The sequence below is a fragment of the Hevea brasiliensis genome, chromosome 2 (genome assembly GCF_030052815.1).
Source record: "Hevea brasiliensis isolate MT/VB/25A 57/8 chromosome 2, ASM3005281v1, whole genome shotgun sequence".
Lineage (NCBI taxonomy): Eukaryota > Viridiplantae > Streptophyta > Magnoliopsida > Malpighiales > Euphorbiaceae > Hevea > Hevea brasiliensis.
The window spans coordinates 122,673,820-122,688,715 of NC_079494.1; the positions used below are offsets into that span (position 1 = coordinate 122,673,820).

The following is a 14,896-nucleotide window of genomic DNA, read 5'->3' on the forward strand; positions in this document are numbered from 1 at the left end:
GAAAAGAAATACAGTAATCGCCAAAATTGAAATAAGGTTGGCGATTTCAGAGATGAAAAGCCATGACAGTTCGAGGAATCCCCAGCGAAAAAAAAAAAGGAGAAATTATAATTGAAATTTTGTGATTATTGGGTTACACAATTTTTTAAAATATTTTATAAAATTTTACAAAAACATTCTTTTTTTTTTTAAGAAAAATGTAATTTTAAACAAACTTGTTGACATTAGTACAGTCACTATAGCTCCAAACGGCCCGGAGAAACGAGTGCCACAAATAAAGGGTGTGCTGGTGAAGTTTTGACTTGGAAAAAATGAATCCAGTTGAAATATTCAGAGTGAAATTAGATTAATTCACAAGTGTCCCAAAATAATTAATGAGAAGGCGAAGCGAAAACGGTTAGAGCCCATGCATGTGAGTTTGATCAATGAATCCACTCCACGCCACAGCATTTAGCTCCTTGATGTTGCCATTTAATGATTACATTGTTGAATGTAAGCTTCAAGCATTTGAAGTCTCATAACTAATTACTCTGTTGCTTCCTTGTGGCTGCTCTGAACATGCACGTGAGAACTTAGAAGCTACTTGTAGAACTCAAAAGAAGTTTGCGACTGTAAGCTATTTTGGCTTCGCCCATAAGGTGCTTACTCTGTCAATTATAAGGTTAATTATAGCCAAATGTGTTTCGACTTGCTGTGTTTTTTGTGGGATTTGTTTCAACGGACTAGGCCATTTCAAATTTTCAATGGCATAGTCTTAAAGATATCTTTTATAGAATATTAAACTTAGAAACCTGTTCAACTGGCGCCGGCCGTGCCGTGTAGTAGTAAAAATCAAGCCAATGGATTTTTTCAATTTATGAACAATTTTTTATTTTATGTTATGAAATTTTATAGAATATAATGTGTAATATATGAAGTTTTTAATAAGCACAAAAAATGACGATGCAAATTCAAAGGACCCAGCAAAATACATCCAAATTAATAAATCAAATCGAATTGAAATTTCTAATTCAATTTGGTTTGATCTAATACTTCTGTTTAATTTAATTCAATTAAATATTATTTAATTTTTTGATTCAGTTTGCACAATTGGGATAAATGTGCCCTTGTGATCGTCAGTGCATCACGTCATCCTAGATTCCTAGTTTAAGATGAGACAAGGTACAGCGGATCTCCAACTTTTTTGCACATACTTGTGTTAGAGTGAGTATTATTCAGTTCAAATCAAACAAACTGAATTGAATCACTTTAATTCTATAATTCAATTTAATTTTTAAGATAATTCAGTTCGATTCAATTTTATATTATAAAAATTTCGATTATTTCAGTTTGATTCAGTTTTAAAGAGAAAAAATCAGTTAAATCGAATCAAACCGAATAATTTTATTAATTTTTGAATTAATTTATTTTTATGAAAAATTTATGAATTATATGTAATTATATATATATAAATTGTTCAATTTCATTGATTAATGATTATTAAGTTCAAACTAAGATCAAAATCAGATCAAATAACTTAAAAATCAAGTCTAAATTAAAAAATAATAAAAAATCAAAACCGATCGATTTAAACTGAATCAAACTGAAATACAGCAATTTGATTCGATTTGATTTTTCATTCATTTCGATTTGATTCGATTTCTAAAATATATAATTCGATTTTCATGATTTGATTCGGTTCGGTTCGGTTCGGTTTGAATCGATTACTCACCCCAAGCTCATGCATTCATTTGATCAGGTGCAGCTGAGCTCTCATTTAGTAAGTCTGGGCTAATTTGCAAAGGAAACCCGTTACTAACAACTAATTCAATCTGTTTTGAGTAACAGTAAAAATATCATATACATTAGGCACACTGACCAAGAAAAGTTACAGATAGTTACACATTGAGATGATTTCTCTTGTTAATGGCACCAGCTAGATGCTGTCTCAAGCCAAAACGTCTCCACTGCTATCAAAGATGGTCACGTGCGCATGATAACACAGATAGGGAAGAAGCTCTATCCCGAATTCTTGTAGAAAACCTTGTTTCTACACTTCTTCACTACCAATTTGATTGCTTGCCTTTAGAATGTTGAACTTGCAAAGAGGGCAGATTGCGTTTATGTAAAGCCACTTATCTATGCATGTGCTGTGGAAATGGTGATGACAAGGAAGTTTACGTAGCTCAGTTCCATCTTCATATGCAGAAAGGCAAATGCAGCACTCCTGCAATGCGGCAATAATAAAAACATTAGAAATGAGTCGATGATAAAGAACAAATATAGGAGCTCCAACACTCCAACACGAAACAAGATATAATTTCAGGGTCCGCTCCATCCATCCTATTGTTAAATAATAGATTTAGCCATATGATTAGCATAGCATTTAGAAATGTGAAAAAATAAGGGGTTGAAAATTGATCCCATAACAACACACTTTTGCTAACAGAGATAAAAACATTGAAAAGAAAAGAAGCCCCATCTCCAGTTGAGGAATTTGTGCTGCTGAGCTGTTGTCTAAGACATGGATACCCTCTACAGCAATTAACTACTAATTACGAACCATTTTTTTTTTCAATTTGGTTTATAGGCCTAACAGACACCAACCCCACTCCATGGTCCAATCACAAAGCAGTTGCAATTTAAAAATTACACGTTTTTAGAAGTGATGAGACAAAACTTTCTGCTTCTGGAGTACTTACAGCATCCTCATGGGAGAGAAGACGTTCAGTGGGCATATCAATTTCACATTCAATCATCGTACCTCCAAAAGATGCTTGAATCTCACCACTAACTTTCTCAAAATCCCCCATCTTGTGGAACTTATACTTTGGCAATTGATCAATCTCTTCCTTTGTTGCTCCTTCCTGTTTTTCAGTTAAAGATGACAAGAAATCAGATGCACGATACTAAGAACATGGAGCAAAAATATTTAATAATGGCACTGTACAAATAGGTTGGCTGGTGTTTGATGGCCTAGAATATCAAAGGATCTCAAAAAAATAAAAAAACAAAATAAAAAATAAAAACCATCAAATCATTGTCACCATGCATTAAGTGAAATCTCATGGTTCATTGGCTAACCACATGCTAAGCTATATGCCAAGGGCTTTCCCTTTCCAAGAACTAGCTCTTGAGCTTCTAAATAACAGGTGAATGCCACATTTCTAAATGATATATATACATGACCACAATCAAACAAGGCAAATAGTTTACATTGGTTCAAGATGACAGCAATATTTCCTCAACATGAAGGCCATGAGATCTTTAACGGAATTTGATCTTAAAACTCATCCAAGAAAATTAAGAATGAATTATTTCTCAATTCAAAATTCAACAGTTCCAGACAAATTGAATGCTCAAAAAATAACTATCAATGGTCCCAAAGAAAGAAGCAAAGAGAAAGAGAGAACAGAATTTGTATTGCCTGCAAAGTAAGCAACAATGTCATTTAATCTGAGACAATTCATTCAGAAAACCTAAATCTTAAATCATCCAATCATAAGTTCTGAATTACGTGATTGCATCTTGCAGCCTTTTAGTTTAGTTTCGAAGAACGGTTTCATAGAGAGAGGAAAGGGTTCTAAACCTGCAGGATCTGAGCTTATGGGAGCTTTCATCAAAGCAGCAACAACATGAGGGCTGGAAAGTTCTTCATCGAAGGGTTGAGGTTTTTGAGCACAGTAAAGATTTATCACTTTCACTGCTTTCAGGGAGTAGTTGGACAGTTCACCAGTTGGGAGTTCATGAGTATGGAGCATCTAACCTAAGCATGTGAACTGGAGCTGGGGTTTGAAATTGTAAGTCTCTAAAGCTCCAACCTTTGTCCAATTCAATATCTTCGTGAAGAGAAAAAAAAACAATAATAAATGCAGATGCACCGGGTCTCCTATTCAAAAATTGGCTCATCAAGTATGAGTAGACTATGCTTGCAAAGACAAATTTCCTTAGTTCTAGACTTGATCATAAAGAAACAGTTATTGAACAATTTTTCCATCATAAAGTCAAATGTTCCTTCAGCGGAGAGTCAACTACTTCTTTTTTTCTATTTACTGTCAAGTGTCTACTATATGTTGCCACTTGAATTGGCTTATGCCTAAAGGACAGTTATAATAAAAGCTTAATTGCACACATGTCCATGAATGTGTTGTGCACACGTGGAAAAAAATCCGCTGCAATGAACTAAAAGGGGGACCTGAGAAAAATAAATTACCCGCTCTGTCATGGCATATAAGATTCCAATTATACATGGAAGGCAGCAGCAGATAGCAATACCAATGAGACAAGCAACAGCAACACAGATGAATACAAAGATCACATCAAAAGCAAGAAATGTAATACAAAGCCTACAAAACAAACCGGAAAATAAGTCAATACACAAAACACATCCTAATATAACCTAGACCACATTGAAGGAAAAATTTGTTGAAACAAACCAGTATAGCTGCGGTGAATCATGTGTCACATTTTGGCCACCAGCAGTAACCCAGTAGAATCCGACAATCCACCAGATAAATGAAAACATTGTATTTGCAGACTCCAGGTGCTTAGCAACGCTGCAAAGAAAAGTAAAGAATTCATATAAAAAAATAAAGTACAGGCTAGAAGGTTCATTCCTCAATCTTAACCAAGAGAAGCATCACGAAATTCACAGCATTTGAGCAACATCAAGTTTCCCACGACTTACAACAACACAGTCTTAAGTTAATAGAAATATCTAAATTCTTAGGGAATAAAGCTCAAAGCTTTCACCGCTCCCAACCCACAAAATCATAATAAAAGTCGAATGTCATTTGCACCCAAGAGAGAACAAAAGAAGAGAATATCAGGGACAATACAACATCTATCCAGTTAACCATCTTCTTTCAAAGAAAAACAAGAACGTGTTCTATTTCCCATCGAAACAAACTTATGCTTAAGCCAAAAAAATAAGAAAGCAAAACCGTACCGATTTTCATCATCATTGGCTCGCTGTTCAGCCCCATAGTCCACAGAATCTCCTCCATCACCCCCCGATCCCGAAGTGGAATCTCTACTCACTCTCAATCCCATATTCCTTCCACTAAGCCGTCTTCTGTACTCGAAGATCACACAGGCAATATGGAACACACACTGCAAACCGTACCCAATTATCCACAGCCTCAACGGCACCTCAGGCTCCTCTTTGACGCTCAACCCCAACACCACAGCAGCAATCACCACGAAGGCCAAATTCCACAACACATCTAACACAATAATCGGCCTGGAGTAGGCCCAGTCGCTCTGGCGCTCCTCGAGCTGCTGGGCCGCATTTTCGCGCACCCGGAAAGAGGGTTCCCGCAGCATCATGCGGCGGCTGCTGGCTCGACGGAGAAGCCGAGCAGCCGCACCACGGAGAGGCTGTGGTGGGCGGCGTAGGAGACGTCGGCTTCGGAGGAGGTGGTCGGCGATGGAGCGGGTGAGGAGCGGGGAGGTGTCGACAGAGTCAGACGTCGGAGACGATACCGAGGGATTTGTGGCGAGCATTTTAGAAGGAATACAAATTTTTTGAAGGGTTGGATTAGGTGCATACGATATGAGTTGGAATTTGGATGGGGAGATACAGATTTTCCTATCAGTAGAATTTAATTAGAAGCCATTGAATTTGAATTTTAGACTGTCTTAGCGGATACAACTCCAATCAATCAACAAACCCGTAACAGCAGTACCTATTATCTTGCTGACCTGGAATTGTTTCATTAAATTGCTTGCTGCTCGCGTCTTAAGATGGCCACGTGTCATACGACGCAACAGTTAAACTGACGTCCTGTCCTTACAATAAATTTTAACCTTTTTTTTTGTTGTTATATATGCTGTCTTTAAATTTAGTTTAAAGTACATTATTAGCGTAGTTTTTTTTTTTTTTTTGAAGTGTGATTTAAATTTTAATTGAGCAATGATTCGAGTTTAGATGAAAATAATTTTAATAATTATTAGATTAAAAATATTTATATTATATATATATATATATATATACAAATATTTAGAGTTAGAAAGCTCTATGAAAAAGGCAATTTTGTCCTCCGAAGCTTTTCTTTATGCGAGCCATGATTTCTTGGCGAAATAGAAAAATTTCTGTGTCTCCCTTCCAATTCCTCTTTTTGTGGGCTATAATTTTTTGCTTTTATGGAAATGATTTCTTTTTATTAGTCAGTGCAGCTGATTCAAGATTGGGACTAGCATGGAAGCAATCCATTGATGCAAGTGCAGGCGTGATAGATGTTGATTACAAGGGTCTAGTTGGAGTTGTATTATTTAATCATTTTGAATGCAGATTTGTTTTGAATTTGTTGTTTTGTTTATGAATAGAAACTTTTTATCAGATTAGTTCATGAATTGAATTCTTTCTAGATTGTCATTTTTGGCTTTGAAGTTAAGTAGTTTTGTGTATTACTGGTTTTGAATAATTTGAGAGAAAACCAGGTAAAGATATTATTGATTTCTTTTTTTAATAATATTAATGGAAGATTCAATTAAAAAAGTAATTATTATTATTGTAATTCTTATATTAGTGATTAATCTCTTTAAAATTTAAATTTTTATAGAGATTAAATGTTAATCTAGGACTAAGATATTTGTTTTATTAGATACTAAACTAACAAAATTTAACAAATGAAATAATAATATTGCTTCATTTAAACAATCAAACACTTTCTAAGTGAATATATTACCTACACATCAATTACCATAAATAAGAAGAATTTTTATGTTTAATAAAATTAATATTGTTGAGATTTTTTTTAATTACTATTTAAAATTCAAAGTCAATACCATCCTAAATTTAAGAACGAATGAGATTTACACATTTTTGTGCGTATCTGCCTTTAATTGATGCTAAATTTGACTCTAGAGATCACTCTCATTTTATTTAAAATATTAGCATTTCAGTTGCTTAAAGTCAAAGATGGATCAATGTCACCACTCAGATCAATTCTGGGGGGCAGAGGGAGTCGCACAGAGAGTGAGAGATACAATGCTAATCAAGGAACGAGGCATAAAACCGGCAATTTGAATTTTGTTATATCAGATGAAGGAACCAGGTAAGATGTACTAATACATCTCTATATGATCCATTAAATTGATATTCTCAACGAACGCCGTTACACTATATATGAAAAACACAATAACATAATTATATCAACCCATTTTACATTCACTCCCATACAACACACCACATTCAAACATAAATTAAATCTTGGAAGTTGGAACCTCATTGACAAGTATCCTCCCTCATTCACTGAATCCAAATCATAGTCTCTCTCTGACTAGCCGTTAATTTGCCAAAACTCTCCTATTTTCCATCTTAACCAACTATAACAGGATTGTACGATGGTTGTGCCTTAACTAATGCAGCAGGCAGGATGTGTTGCCTTGGGGTTTTGAGCATCCAAAAATTGAGTTGCATTTCCTACAGATCTGACCACTCCAGGTTCAACAATCTTCTTTTCTTGAATGCTCTGGAATTAGACGTTGGCGCAGTTCAGCAGACGCACCAGCCAACTCTGCAAGGGTGTTTGAAATGAGCAATATAAAGAGAAAATTATTGGTGAAAAAGATGCGTATTAATAGTATATTAACCTACCTTGAGCTGTAAAATTGAACAAAGGAGGTAGCGCTCGTCCATTAGGCAAACAGGCATTGGGGTTTCTCAAATCATCAAAGAAAGGGTGAGCACATGCCTCCAGCTGACAACCAGGAAATATAAACTAGGTTACCAAATTTCCCAAAATATGCAAATTTCAAATATAGATATAAATCCTATTAGGAATAAAACATTTACAACTAATGCAACACAAGCAGGGAAATTCAACAGAACAGCACATAAAAATGAAAATATTCAACAGTCCATGAAACTAACTGAATCTAAGGTAATATAATGTTCTTACAGCACTGCAACGTAGATTAGGTGAATACTGCAGCAGCCTTGATACAAGATCCACAGCTTCAGGGGGCATTCGCTTGTGAAATATCTGAACATTGTAATGTTAACAAGACATCTATCATCACAGATACTACGTGCCAATTTTTGTAATGATAAAAGGAGGAAGATCCTCGAAATTGTCAACAGACCTTGTGCCATGGGTGAGCTTTAATCTGAGGGAACTTAAATTCAGTGTAATTTGGATTCATACACTTAATTTCTTCTCTGGTTGGTGTTCCCAGAACCTGATTTCAGACAGCCCAACAAGGGGGAAAACTTAAAATTTTACCAAACATACAACCAAGTATAACTAGAACACAAGAAACTACTAGATCATACCTTAATAATTTCCACCAGCTGATCAACACCACTTTCCCCAGGAAACAGTGGCTGCAAAAGTAAGGTGAAATAAAGAAGGCAAAACCCATCAGACACAAGAAGTTGTCATGAATCCAATATCTTAAAGGGACAGATAAACAACAAATAATTTATAAGCCAAAAATGATTGAGAACTATAAGGTGGTGGACTATTCTACTCTCTACACCTCGTGAACAAGAGACGTGAATTACAAAGTTCCAACTAAGAGGATGATTAAAAAGAATTATCCATGATGAATGCTACAAAATATAGCACCTAATTCCATGCATACCAATCCTCAAAAAAAAAAAAAAAAAATTCCACGCATACCAGATGGCATTGAAAGGGAAAAGCAGAAATTTCATACAATTCCTGTAAGTTTTCAGTCAAAGTCCTTGCAAAGTGAACAATAAAGAATTCGATGGAGGAAGAAGAAGAAGAAGAAAGGAAAAGAGACCCACCTGACCAAGAAGAAGTTCAGCCAATACACAACCAGCAGACCACATATCAATTGCAGTTGTGTATGCTGTAGCCCCAAATATAAGCTCTGGTGCCCTATAATATCGTGAACAAATATAAGATATGTTGGGTTCACCTGGCACCTAAAGGCAGAATGGTAACTTGAATTAGTTTCTATAAATCAATTGCATACTTTAACTACAACTGGGAAAGAAAAATGAAAATAAACTTACCAGCTTCTTTGCACTTCCAAAATCACATATCTTTAGCTGGTGTGTATGGGGATTGACCTGCAGAAGGCATCACAACTTCAAGCCAATGATGTTTTGTGACAATATGTAAGTATCAAAATTCAATAAGCATGCTATTACTGCGAAAGGTATCAGAGACACTTCCATGAGATAAATCACATTAATCACAAGTAAAAGACATAAAGTGAGGAGATGACAAGGTGCTTTCACATCCTTTCCCCTTTAAATGGAAATCATTTTCAGGTCTAGTAGCATCCAGAGGCCTAAGAGACATATCGCTAGCCAGTTGCCGCCTATTTTCCTCCTTTTCACTTTCAGAGACAATCAGCTAAACTGAATCATTAAAATACCATTTTACCAACTGCAATCTCCCTCACAAGTCACAACAAATGAATAGCAACAATTGAAATAGTTAAAAAATTGGAAGTGTTAACTGGTAAAGAAATGTTTGTGCAAAAGCCAATTCTTAAAGGTATTAAAATAATGAGACGGACTATAAGTAAATCTTACCAGTAAATTTTGTGGCTTAATATCTCGATGACATACACCAACTACATGATGCAAGTAACTTAGGCCACGACAGATCTACAAAAACAAAAAGCAGAATACTTAATTTGCACAAAAACTACACCCATATCAGCAAAATCAATTCTAAAATACACATCATAAGAATCTCACAACCCACCAAAAACTGGACAAACCAAGCACTTTTACATAGTTTTACCTGGTAAGCATACAGTTGCACATATAAAATAGGCATGTGTTGGTGGTTCATCTTGCTATAGTGCCTAGATATTCGGTAGACAGTCTCAGGTATATACTCCAGGACAAGGTTAAGATATAGTTCTTCTTTCTCAGTAGTTGAAAAGAAGCAATGCTTCAGTTCAACAACATTAGGATGGTCAAGTAAGCGCATGACTTGAAGTTCTCTATTTTTGTATCTTCTATCCTGCAGCACCTTCTTTATTGCAACTGCTTCACCAGTTTCCAAACACTTAGCCTATAGCATGTCTATGAAATGTTAAATGCTGGGGGTAAAAGGCATCACAATACCAAAGATAGATCTGAATGTGAGCTGCGTGTGCTGATTAATTCCACATACCTGATAGACAACACCAAATGAACCTGTACCAACCACACGCTCTGCCATAAAGGAGATTGTCTGGGACAATAAACAACTAAACTTTTAGCAGGATTGTCTCCAAAATCCATACAGTATATAAACCAAAACATAGGCCTATGGTTGTGAAGTAAATATAGTATCACAAAGATCTTAAGGATTATAACCTTCAACCTTTACGGCATTCATGGTATATTATCATCAAAATTTGGACAAGAATGAAAATGATAAAGCCTGAAATATCAATGAATGACTCAACCAAAAACCTTATGTTTGTAGGCAAGGGCTCTAGAATAATCTTCCTATTATATCTCTAAAATGCTGATATTTAATTAATAATATGAGGGTACAATGATTCAAGCTCTGTACATTTTTATCAAAAAGACTCTAAAAACCATGTCAAATGAAGCTTAAGTTTGTGTGTGTGTAGAGAGAAGGGATGAGAGAGAGAGAGAGAGATGCAGAAGTTTACAATACCAAGTATTTGATTGAAGTGCACAATAAACCATGAAAAGGAAGCAACTCATTTGAAAAAGATGAAGATCTAATAAAAGCAAAGTATCTGGTGAGCAAGTGAAGTTCAAGAACAAAAAAATGCACAATTAGAAAATGCTAACATAGTAATTTAAGAACAAGGCAAGGAAAAGAATGCAATGTAACAGTCAATAAGGAAACACAACAAGAGTTAAACAGAATAATTAACTAACCTGTTTTGGTTGTCCATTCCGACCACCCACTGTTGTTGCAATTATATGACCAGTTTCTGTTCCATTACCACTCACAATGGAAGCTTCCATATCCTTCATAGTACACAATTAGACATGTAATAACCATTAAATATCAATTCAAACTATTTGCACAGTTCATCATTGCCACAACAAATCTAAAACTAAAATTAATCCTGCATATATCTCCCCAATCTTGTGGATGTTAAGGGGCTATTGCATCCAGACTTTAAAAATAAAAAAAAATAAAAAAAAACCTTTTCACCATGGTTGGTCCGTCTATCATCATGATTGTTCGCTTTGTCATCATGATTGGTCGATTTGTCATCCTTGATCCTCATTTCATTCATTTCTTTGGGAAGCTGATCATAGCCTGAATTTTCTCTTCTGGCCATTGAAGATGGTTTGGATGTGCTTGCAGCATTTTCCAGTGACGTAGAAGCCATATGCTGCTCCAGACATGTGGCACTTCTCTCATCTAAGCATAATTCCCCCTCAATTTTCTGCTCTGTTTCTTGATCAACCTTCACTCTCTTTGTCAAAGAGTCCCCACCCTAAAGGAGAAAGAGAGGGAAAAAAAAAAACACTTTTCTCAAAATGCAGTTCATCTGATGTTCTTTCACCATGTTACAATCTAAATACAAAATGGAGTCTGAAAAATCAGAAAGATAATAAAAACACTACATAAATAAGCACAAACATCTAGCCCATTTACTGACTCTGTAGGCTCAGGCATGCAATTCGAATATTTAAACATCCATCTGAAGTTATTACTTGGAATCTCCCCTCAGTTTAAGACCAATAATAATGAAGCAACAGCTGACTTATGCACTGATTCCATAAACCCGTAATGACAAGTATGTAACTTGAGTTGCAATGTCATTTACACTTCCTTCAGTAAGCAGAGCTACTGAATGATTTATAAGATTAAGTGCGATCCAGTTTTGGCACTTAGAAAACATGGCTGATTTATAAGATTAAATGCGATTTTCTTCTCGCACTTAATTATCCTCTTAAGTACATATCAATCATAAGATTTCATAGTCAACATCACATAATAATACAGCACCATACATGAATGAGTTATCCAACACTTTTCTCAATTCTGAAGGTAGCATCACTCTCTCTATCTCGCACCTCACACCTTCAGCCTTATTTTCTTAAAGAAATAAAATAAATGAAAAGATTATAAAGATACACGTTAACCATTCTCAAGAAAGAACCAATAATTGTGATTTGACCTATCAACAACCGCAACAACAATGCTATTTAAAAAAGGCAACCACTAATATATAGTTTTCCACATCAATTACCCAAATAAACTAATAATCAAAGAGAGATATTGCATCATTTTTAGAAAATTACAAGCATAATAAAACCCATGATAATAAAAGTACACGTTACACCTGAGCAACAATGTTGCATACCAAAATTGCTCAGCCAACCAATAAAAACTGTTTAATGGTTGAAAAAAAAGGCACTCAGAATGTGACAAGGCCTTAACAAATAACCACACAAATCAAAACCAATAGAAAAGGCTAAATCCAAGAAATATGAGGTATGCTCGTTGCCTCCCACAGCAAGCCGCATATTTTGAAAAACAAAGAAATAAAACCTTGATCCCTGATCAATCGAAAACTCGATATAATAAAATCAAATTGCCCAAAATCTTTTATACAATCCATTACAAATGAGAAATAACATCCGCATCAGAAGAACAAAATCAAGAGACGAATATAGATATCCAATAAAGCTTACGGTCATGAACATAATCGGCTCAAACAAATCATAAACGGAAAATAAAAAGTGATTAAATAAATAAATAAACTTAGCTCAACCGCGATTCGCTCAACCATAACACTATAAACATTCTACCTTCCATTTTTCCTTCATACCATTTCTCAGCTACCCAACAGACATTGCAAGAAAAATAAATAGAAAATAAAAAGGAAAAAAAATACAAAAAAAGCTTTGTACTTACAGGATCAGATGATATAGAAGTGCGACCAGAAGCAATGCTTTTTAATCGACGCATCACATTCATGGTTTCTGTCTCCGCCAAAACAAAATAGTAATCTCCCCTTCAATCCCCAAACCAACAAAAAATAAAAATAAAACTCAAAATTTCCCAAAAAAAATTGGAAAAAAAAAACCGCTAAGCAAGCAGAGAAGAAAGAACTGAACCTCCTTCTCTCTCCTCCGCGTTCAACAGAGAGAGAGAGAAGGAATTTTGAAAATAAAAAATAATTAAAAAAAATAAAGTAAACACGAGCTCGCTACAAAATCCCTCGGTTTTATGTTCTCTCTCTCTCTCTCTACAAAATTTCCTTTTTCCATTGGTGGATTGCAAGAAGATTTTTCCGTTGTCAAAGCTCGACCAAGCCTATCATTTTCTAAGCTTCAATTTTTTTTTTTTTTTAACTTCAGTCAAACGATGATTCCTCGCCGTCGATGGGTCATTAATTTGATCGGACGGTTACTGGTTGAAGTTATTTTAAGAGAAAGGGTTATGTTGTTACCGAAATGCCCATGAATTAATGATGGTATTTACAGGAAAGCGATTTGAACGCAAAGATAGATGCGAGCGGAATATTCGGGTGCTTTGGCGGTTAGATTAATTTGGGTTGAGTAGCGTGTGAACCGGTCGTTTGGTAGTTTGGTGAGCGGCTTGGTTATTGGTTAGAAAGCCACATCATTCAAATTGTTAAGAGTGGGCTGAAGCCGTGGTTGGATCAAGAGATGAGTAATGAGCCACGTCTATGAGGCTCAGCCCACTTCTAGGCCTTTATCATAACGTGGAAAGTTGGGAGGAGTTGATAAAAAGACAAACTAATGGACTTCACGCTGAGGTCTATTGCAATTGGGTAACCATGAAATAAACTCATCAATCCAAATCGCAGGGCAGGCTTTGGTTAGTCAATTTCGTAATTAATTACAATTATTTTAAATTATATTAAAATTAAATCCAACTGATTTTAATTATTTTAATCTGATTTTATATAAAAAAATAATTAAAAATTGAAACTGTGGTCCAATTTTAGTTCTGACTCGAAATCAAGCCACATCCAGGCTTAAGTCCAATTATTAGCACAATTTTCTTTGTTTACAATCATTAATTGTTCATTAAAATTAAAAAAAAAACAATAATAGACTTTTTATTAGAAAAAGAAAGTGAGGGAACTAGCGTGACATGTCTGTTATGTAATTTAATAATGAATATTAGACAAAAAAAAAAAAGACACTCTCACAGGTTAGTGTATGTGGATATTTGTACACCATGAAAATCCGAATATAAATTTATCATTTTCATATTAAAACATCAATCAATTCAAATTTAATTGATTAAATGTTTTTTGTTCTTTCCTTTTTTTAATTGCTAAAGGATAAACAAAGCCTACAAAAGCTAACTTTATACGTATTAATTCTCAATGAAAATGTTGAAAGCAATAAATTATCAGTTGGTGATGATGATATAATTTTTAAAATTATAAGAATTTTAATTTAAATTTTAATGAAAATTAAATTAAAATTTAAAATTAAAAAAAAAAAAAGCTAATACACATTATCTGGTGAGGCTATTTCATTATAATTAATAACTTATTAAATATTCAGAGTACAATATTTATAAGATCAAACTTATATAAGAATTAGTTTAATGACTATTTTTATCAGAGCCTTTATTGATTCTATCTGAGCCACACAGAGATTACACTAATTATTATCTAAATTTTTCAATAACTGTCTAAAAAAGATTTGATAAAAATCATTTCATGATAGTGATTTATCAACTAAAAAAAGTTACATGACCATTCTCGATGTATCCAAGTAATAGAACCCACATTTCATAGGTAAACAGATGACGTTGTCACGACAATTTTCAAAGAATCCAGAAGCACTTCACAATCTAGCTCACATGGCGCATGATCCTCTTCTTGGTTTAACTTGCTTCCAGAGCCCTCCCTCCTGGTGTTTTCTCATGTTTCATGGAGATTCATCGGATGTTATCTTTCATAGGAAATGATGGCTTGTTAGTTTGCTTCTTCCCCTCTTTGTTAAAAAAAAAAA

The 14,896-nt window shown here is 34.6% G+C and overlaps 2 protein-coding genes across 5 annotated transcripts; both read right to left on the reverse strand.

The window, feature by feature from the left end:
• Positions 1-1,774: 1,774 nt before the first annotated feature.
• Positions 1,775-5,681, reverse strand: LOC110669457 (E3 ubiquitin-protein ligase At1g63170). The gene is made up of 5 exons (XM_021831139.2): positions 4,928-5,681; positions 4,416-4,535; positions 4,193-4,325; positions 2,682-2,846; positions 1,775-2,206 (listed from the first exon to the last, which is right to left on the reverse strand). Exons 1-5 carry the CDS (start codon positions 5,482-5,484, stop codon positions 2,030-2,032), a joined length of 1,152 nt encoding a protein of 383 aa, XP_021686831.2. The 5' UTR covers positions 5,485-5,681; the 3' UTR covers positions 1,775-2,029.
• Positions 5,682-6,992: 1,311 nt separating this feature from the next.
• On the reverse strand, positions 6,993-13,216 carry LOC110669456 (shaggy-related protein kinase epsilon). Of its 4 annotated transcripts, none has more exons than XM_021831138.2 (13): positions 12,813-13,216; positions 11,089-11,385; positions 10,814-10,906; positions 10,089-10,148; positions 9,711-9,986; positions 9,497-9,571; positions 8,969-9,025; positions 8,738-8,878; positions 8,258-8,308; positions 8,068-8,163; positions 7,884-7,967; positions 7,580-7,682; positions 6,993-7,499 (listed from the first exon to the last, which is right to left on the reverse strand). In XM_021831138.2, the coding sequence occupies exons 1-13, from the start codon at positions 12,873-12,875 to the stop codon at positions 7,429-7,431; spliced, it is 1,467 nt and encodes a 488-aa protein (XP_021686830.1). In that variant the 5' UTR covers positions 12,876-13,216; the 3' UTR covers positions 6,993-7,428. The 4 variants fall into 4 exon arrangements, with proteins under 4 accessions (XP_021686830.1, XP_057998232.1, XP_057998228.1 ...); XM_058142249.1 differs by lacking the exon at positions 12,813-13,216 and adding an exon at positions 11,906-11,923; XM_058142245.1 differs by lacking the exon at positions 12,813-13,216 and adding an exon at positions 11,606-11,793.
• Between the last annotated feature and the right edge of the window lie 1,680 nt (positions 13,217-14,896).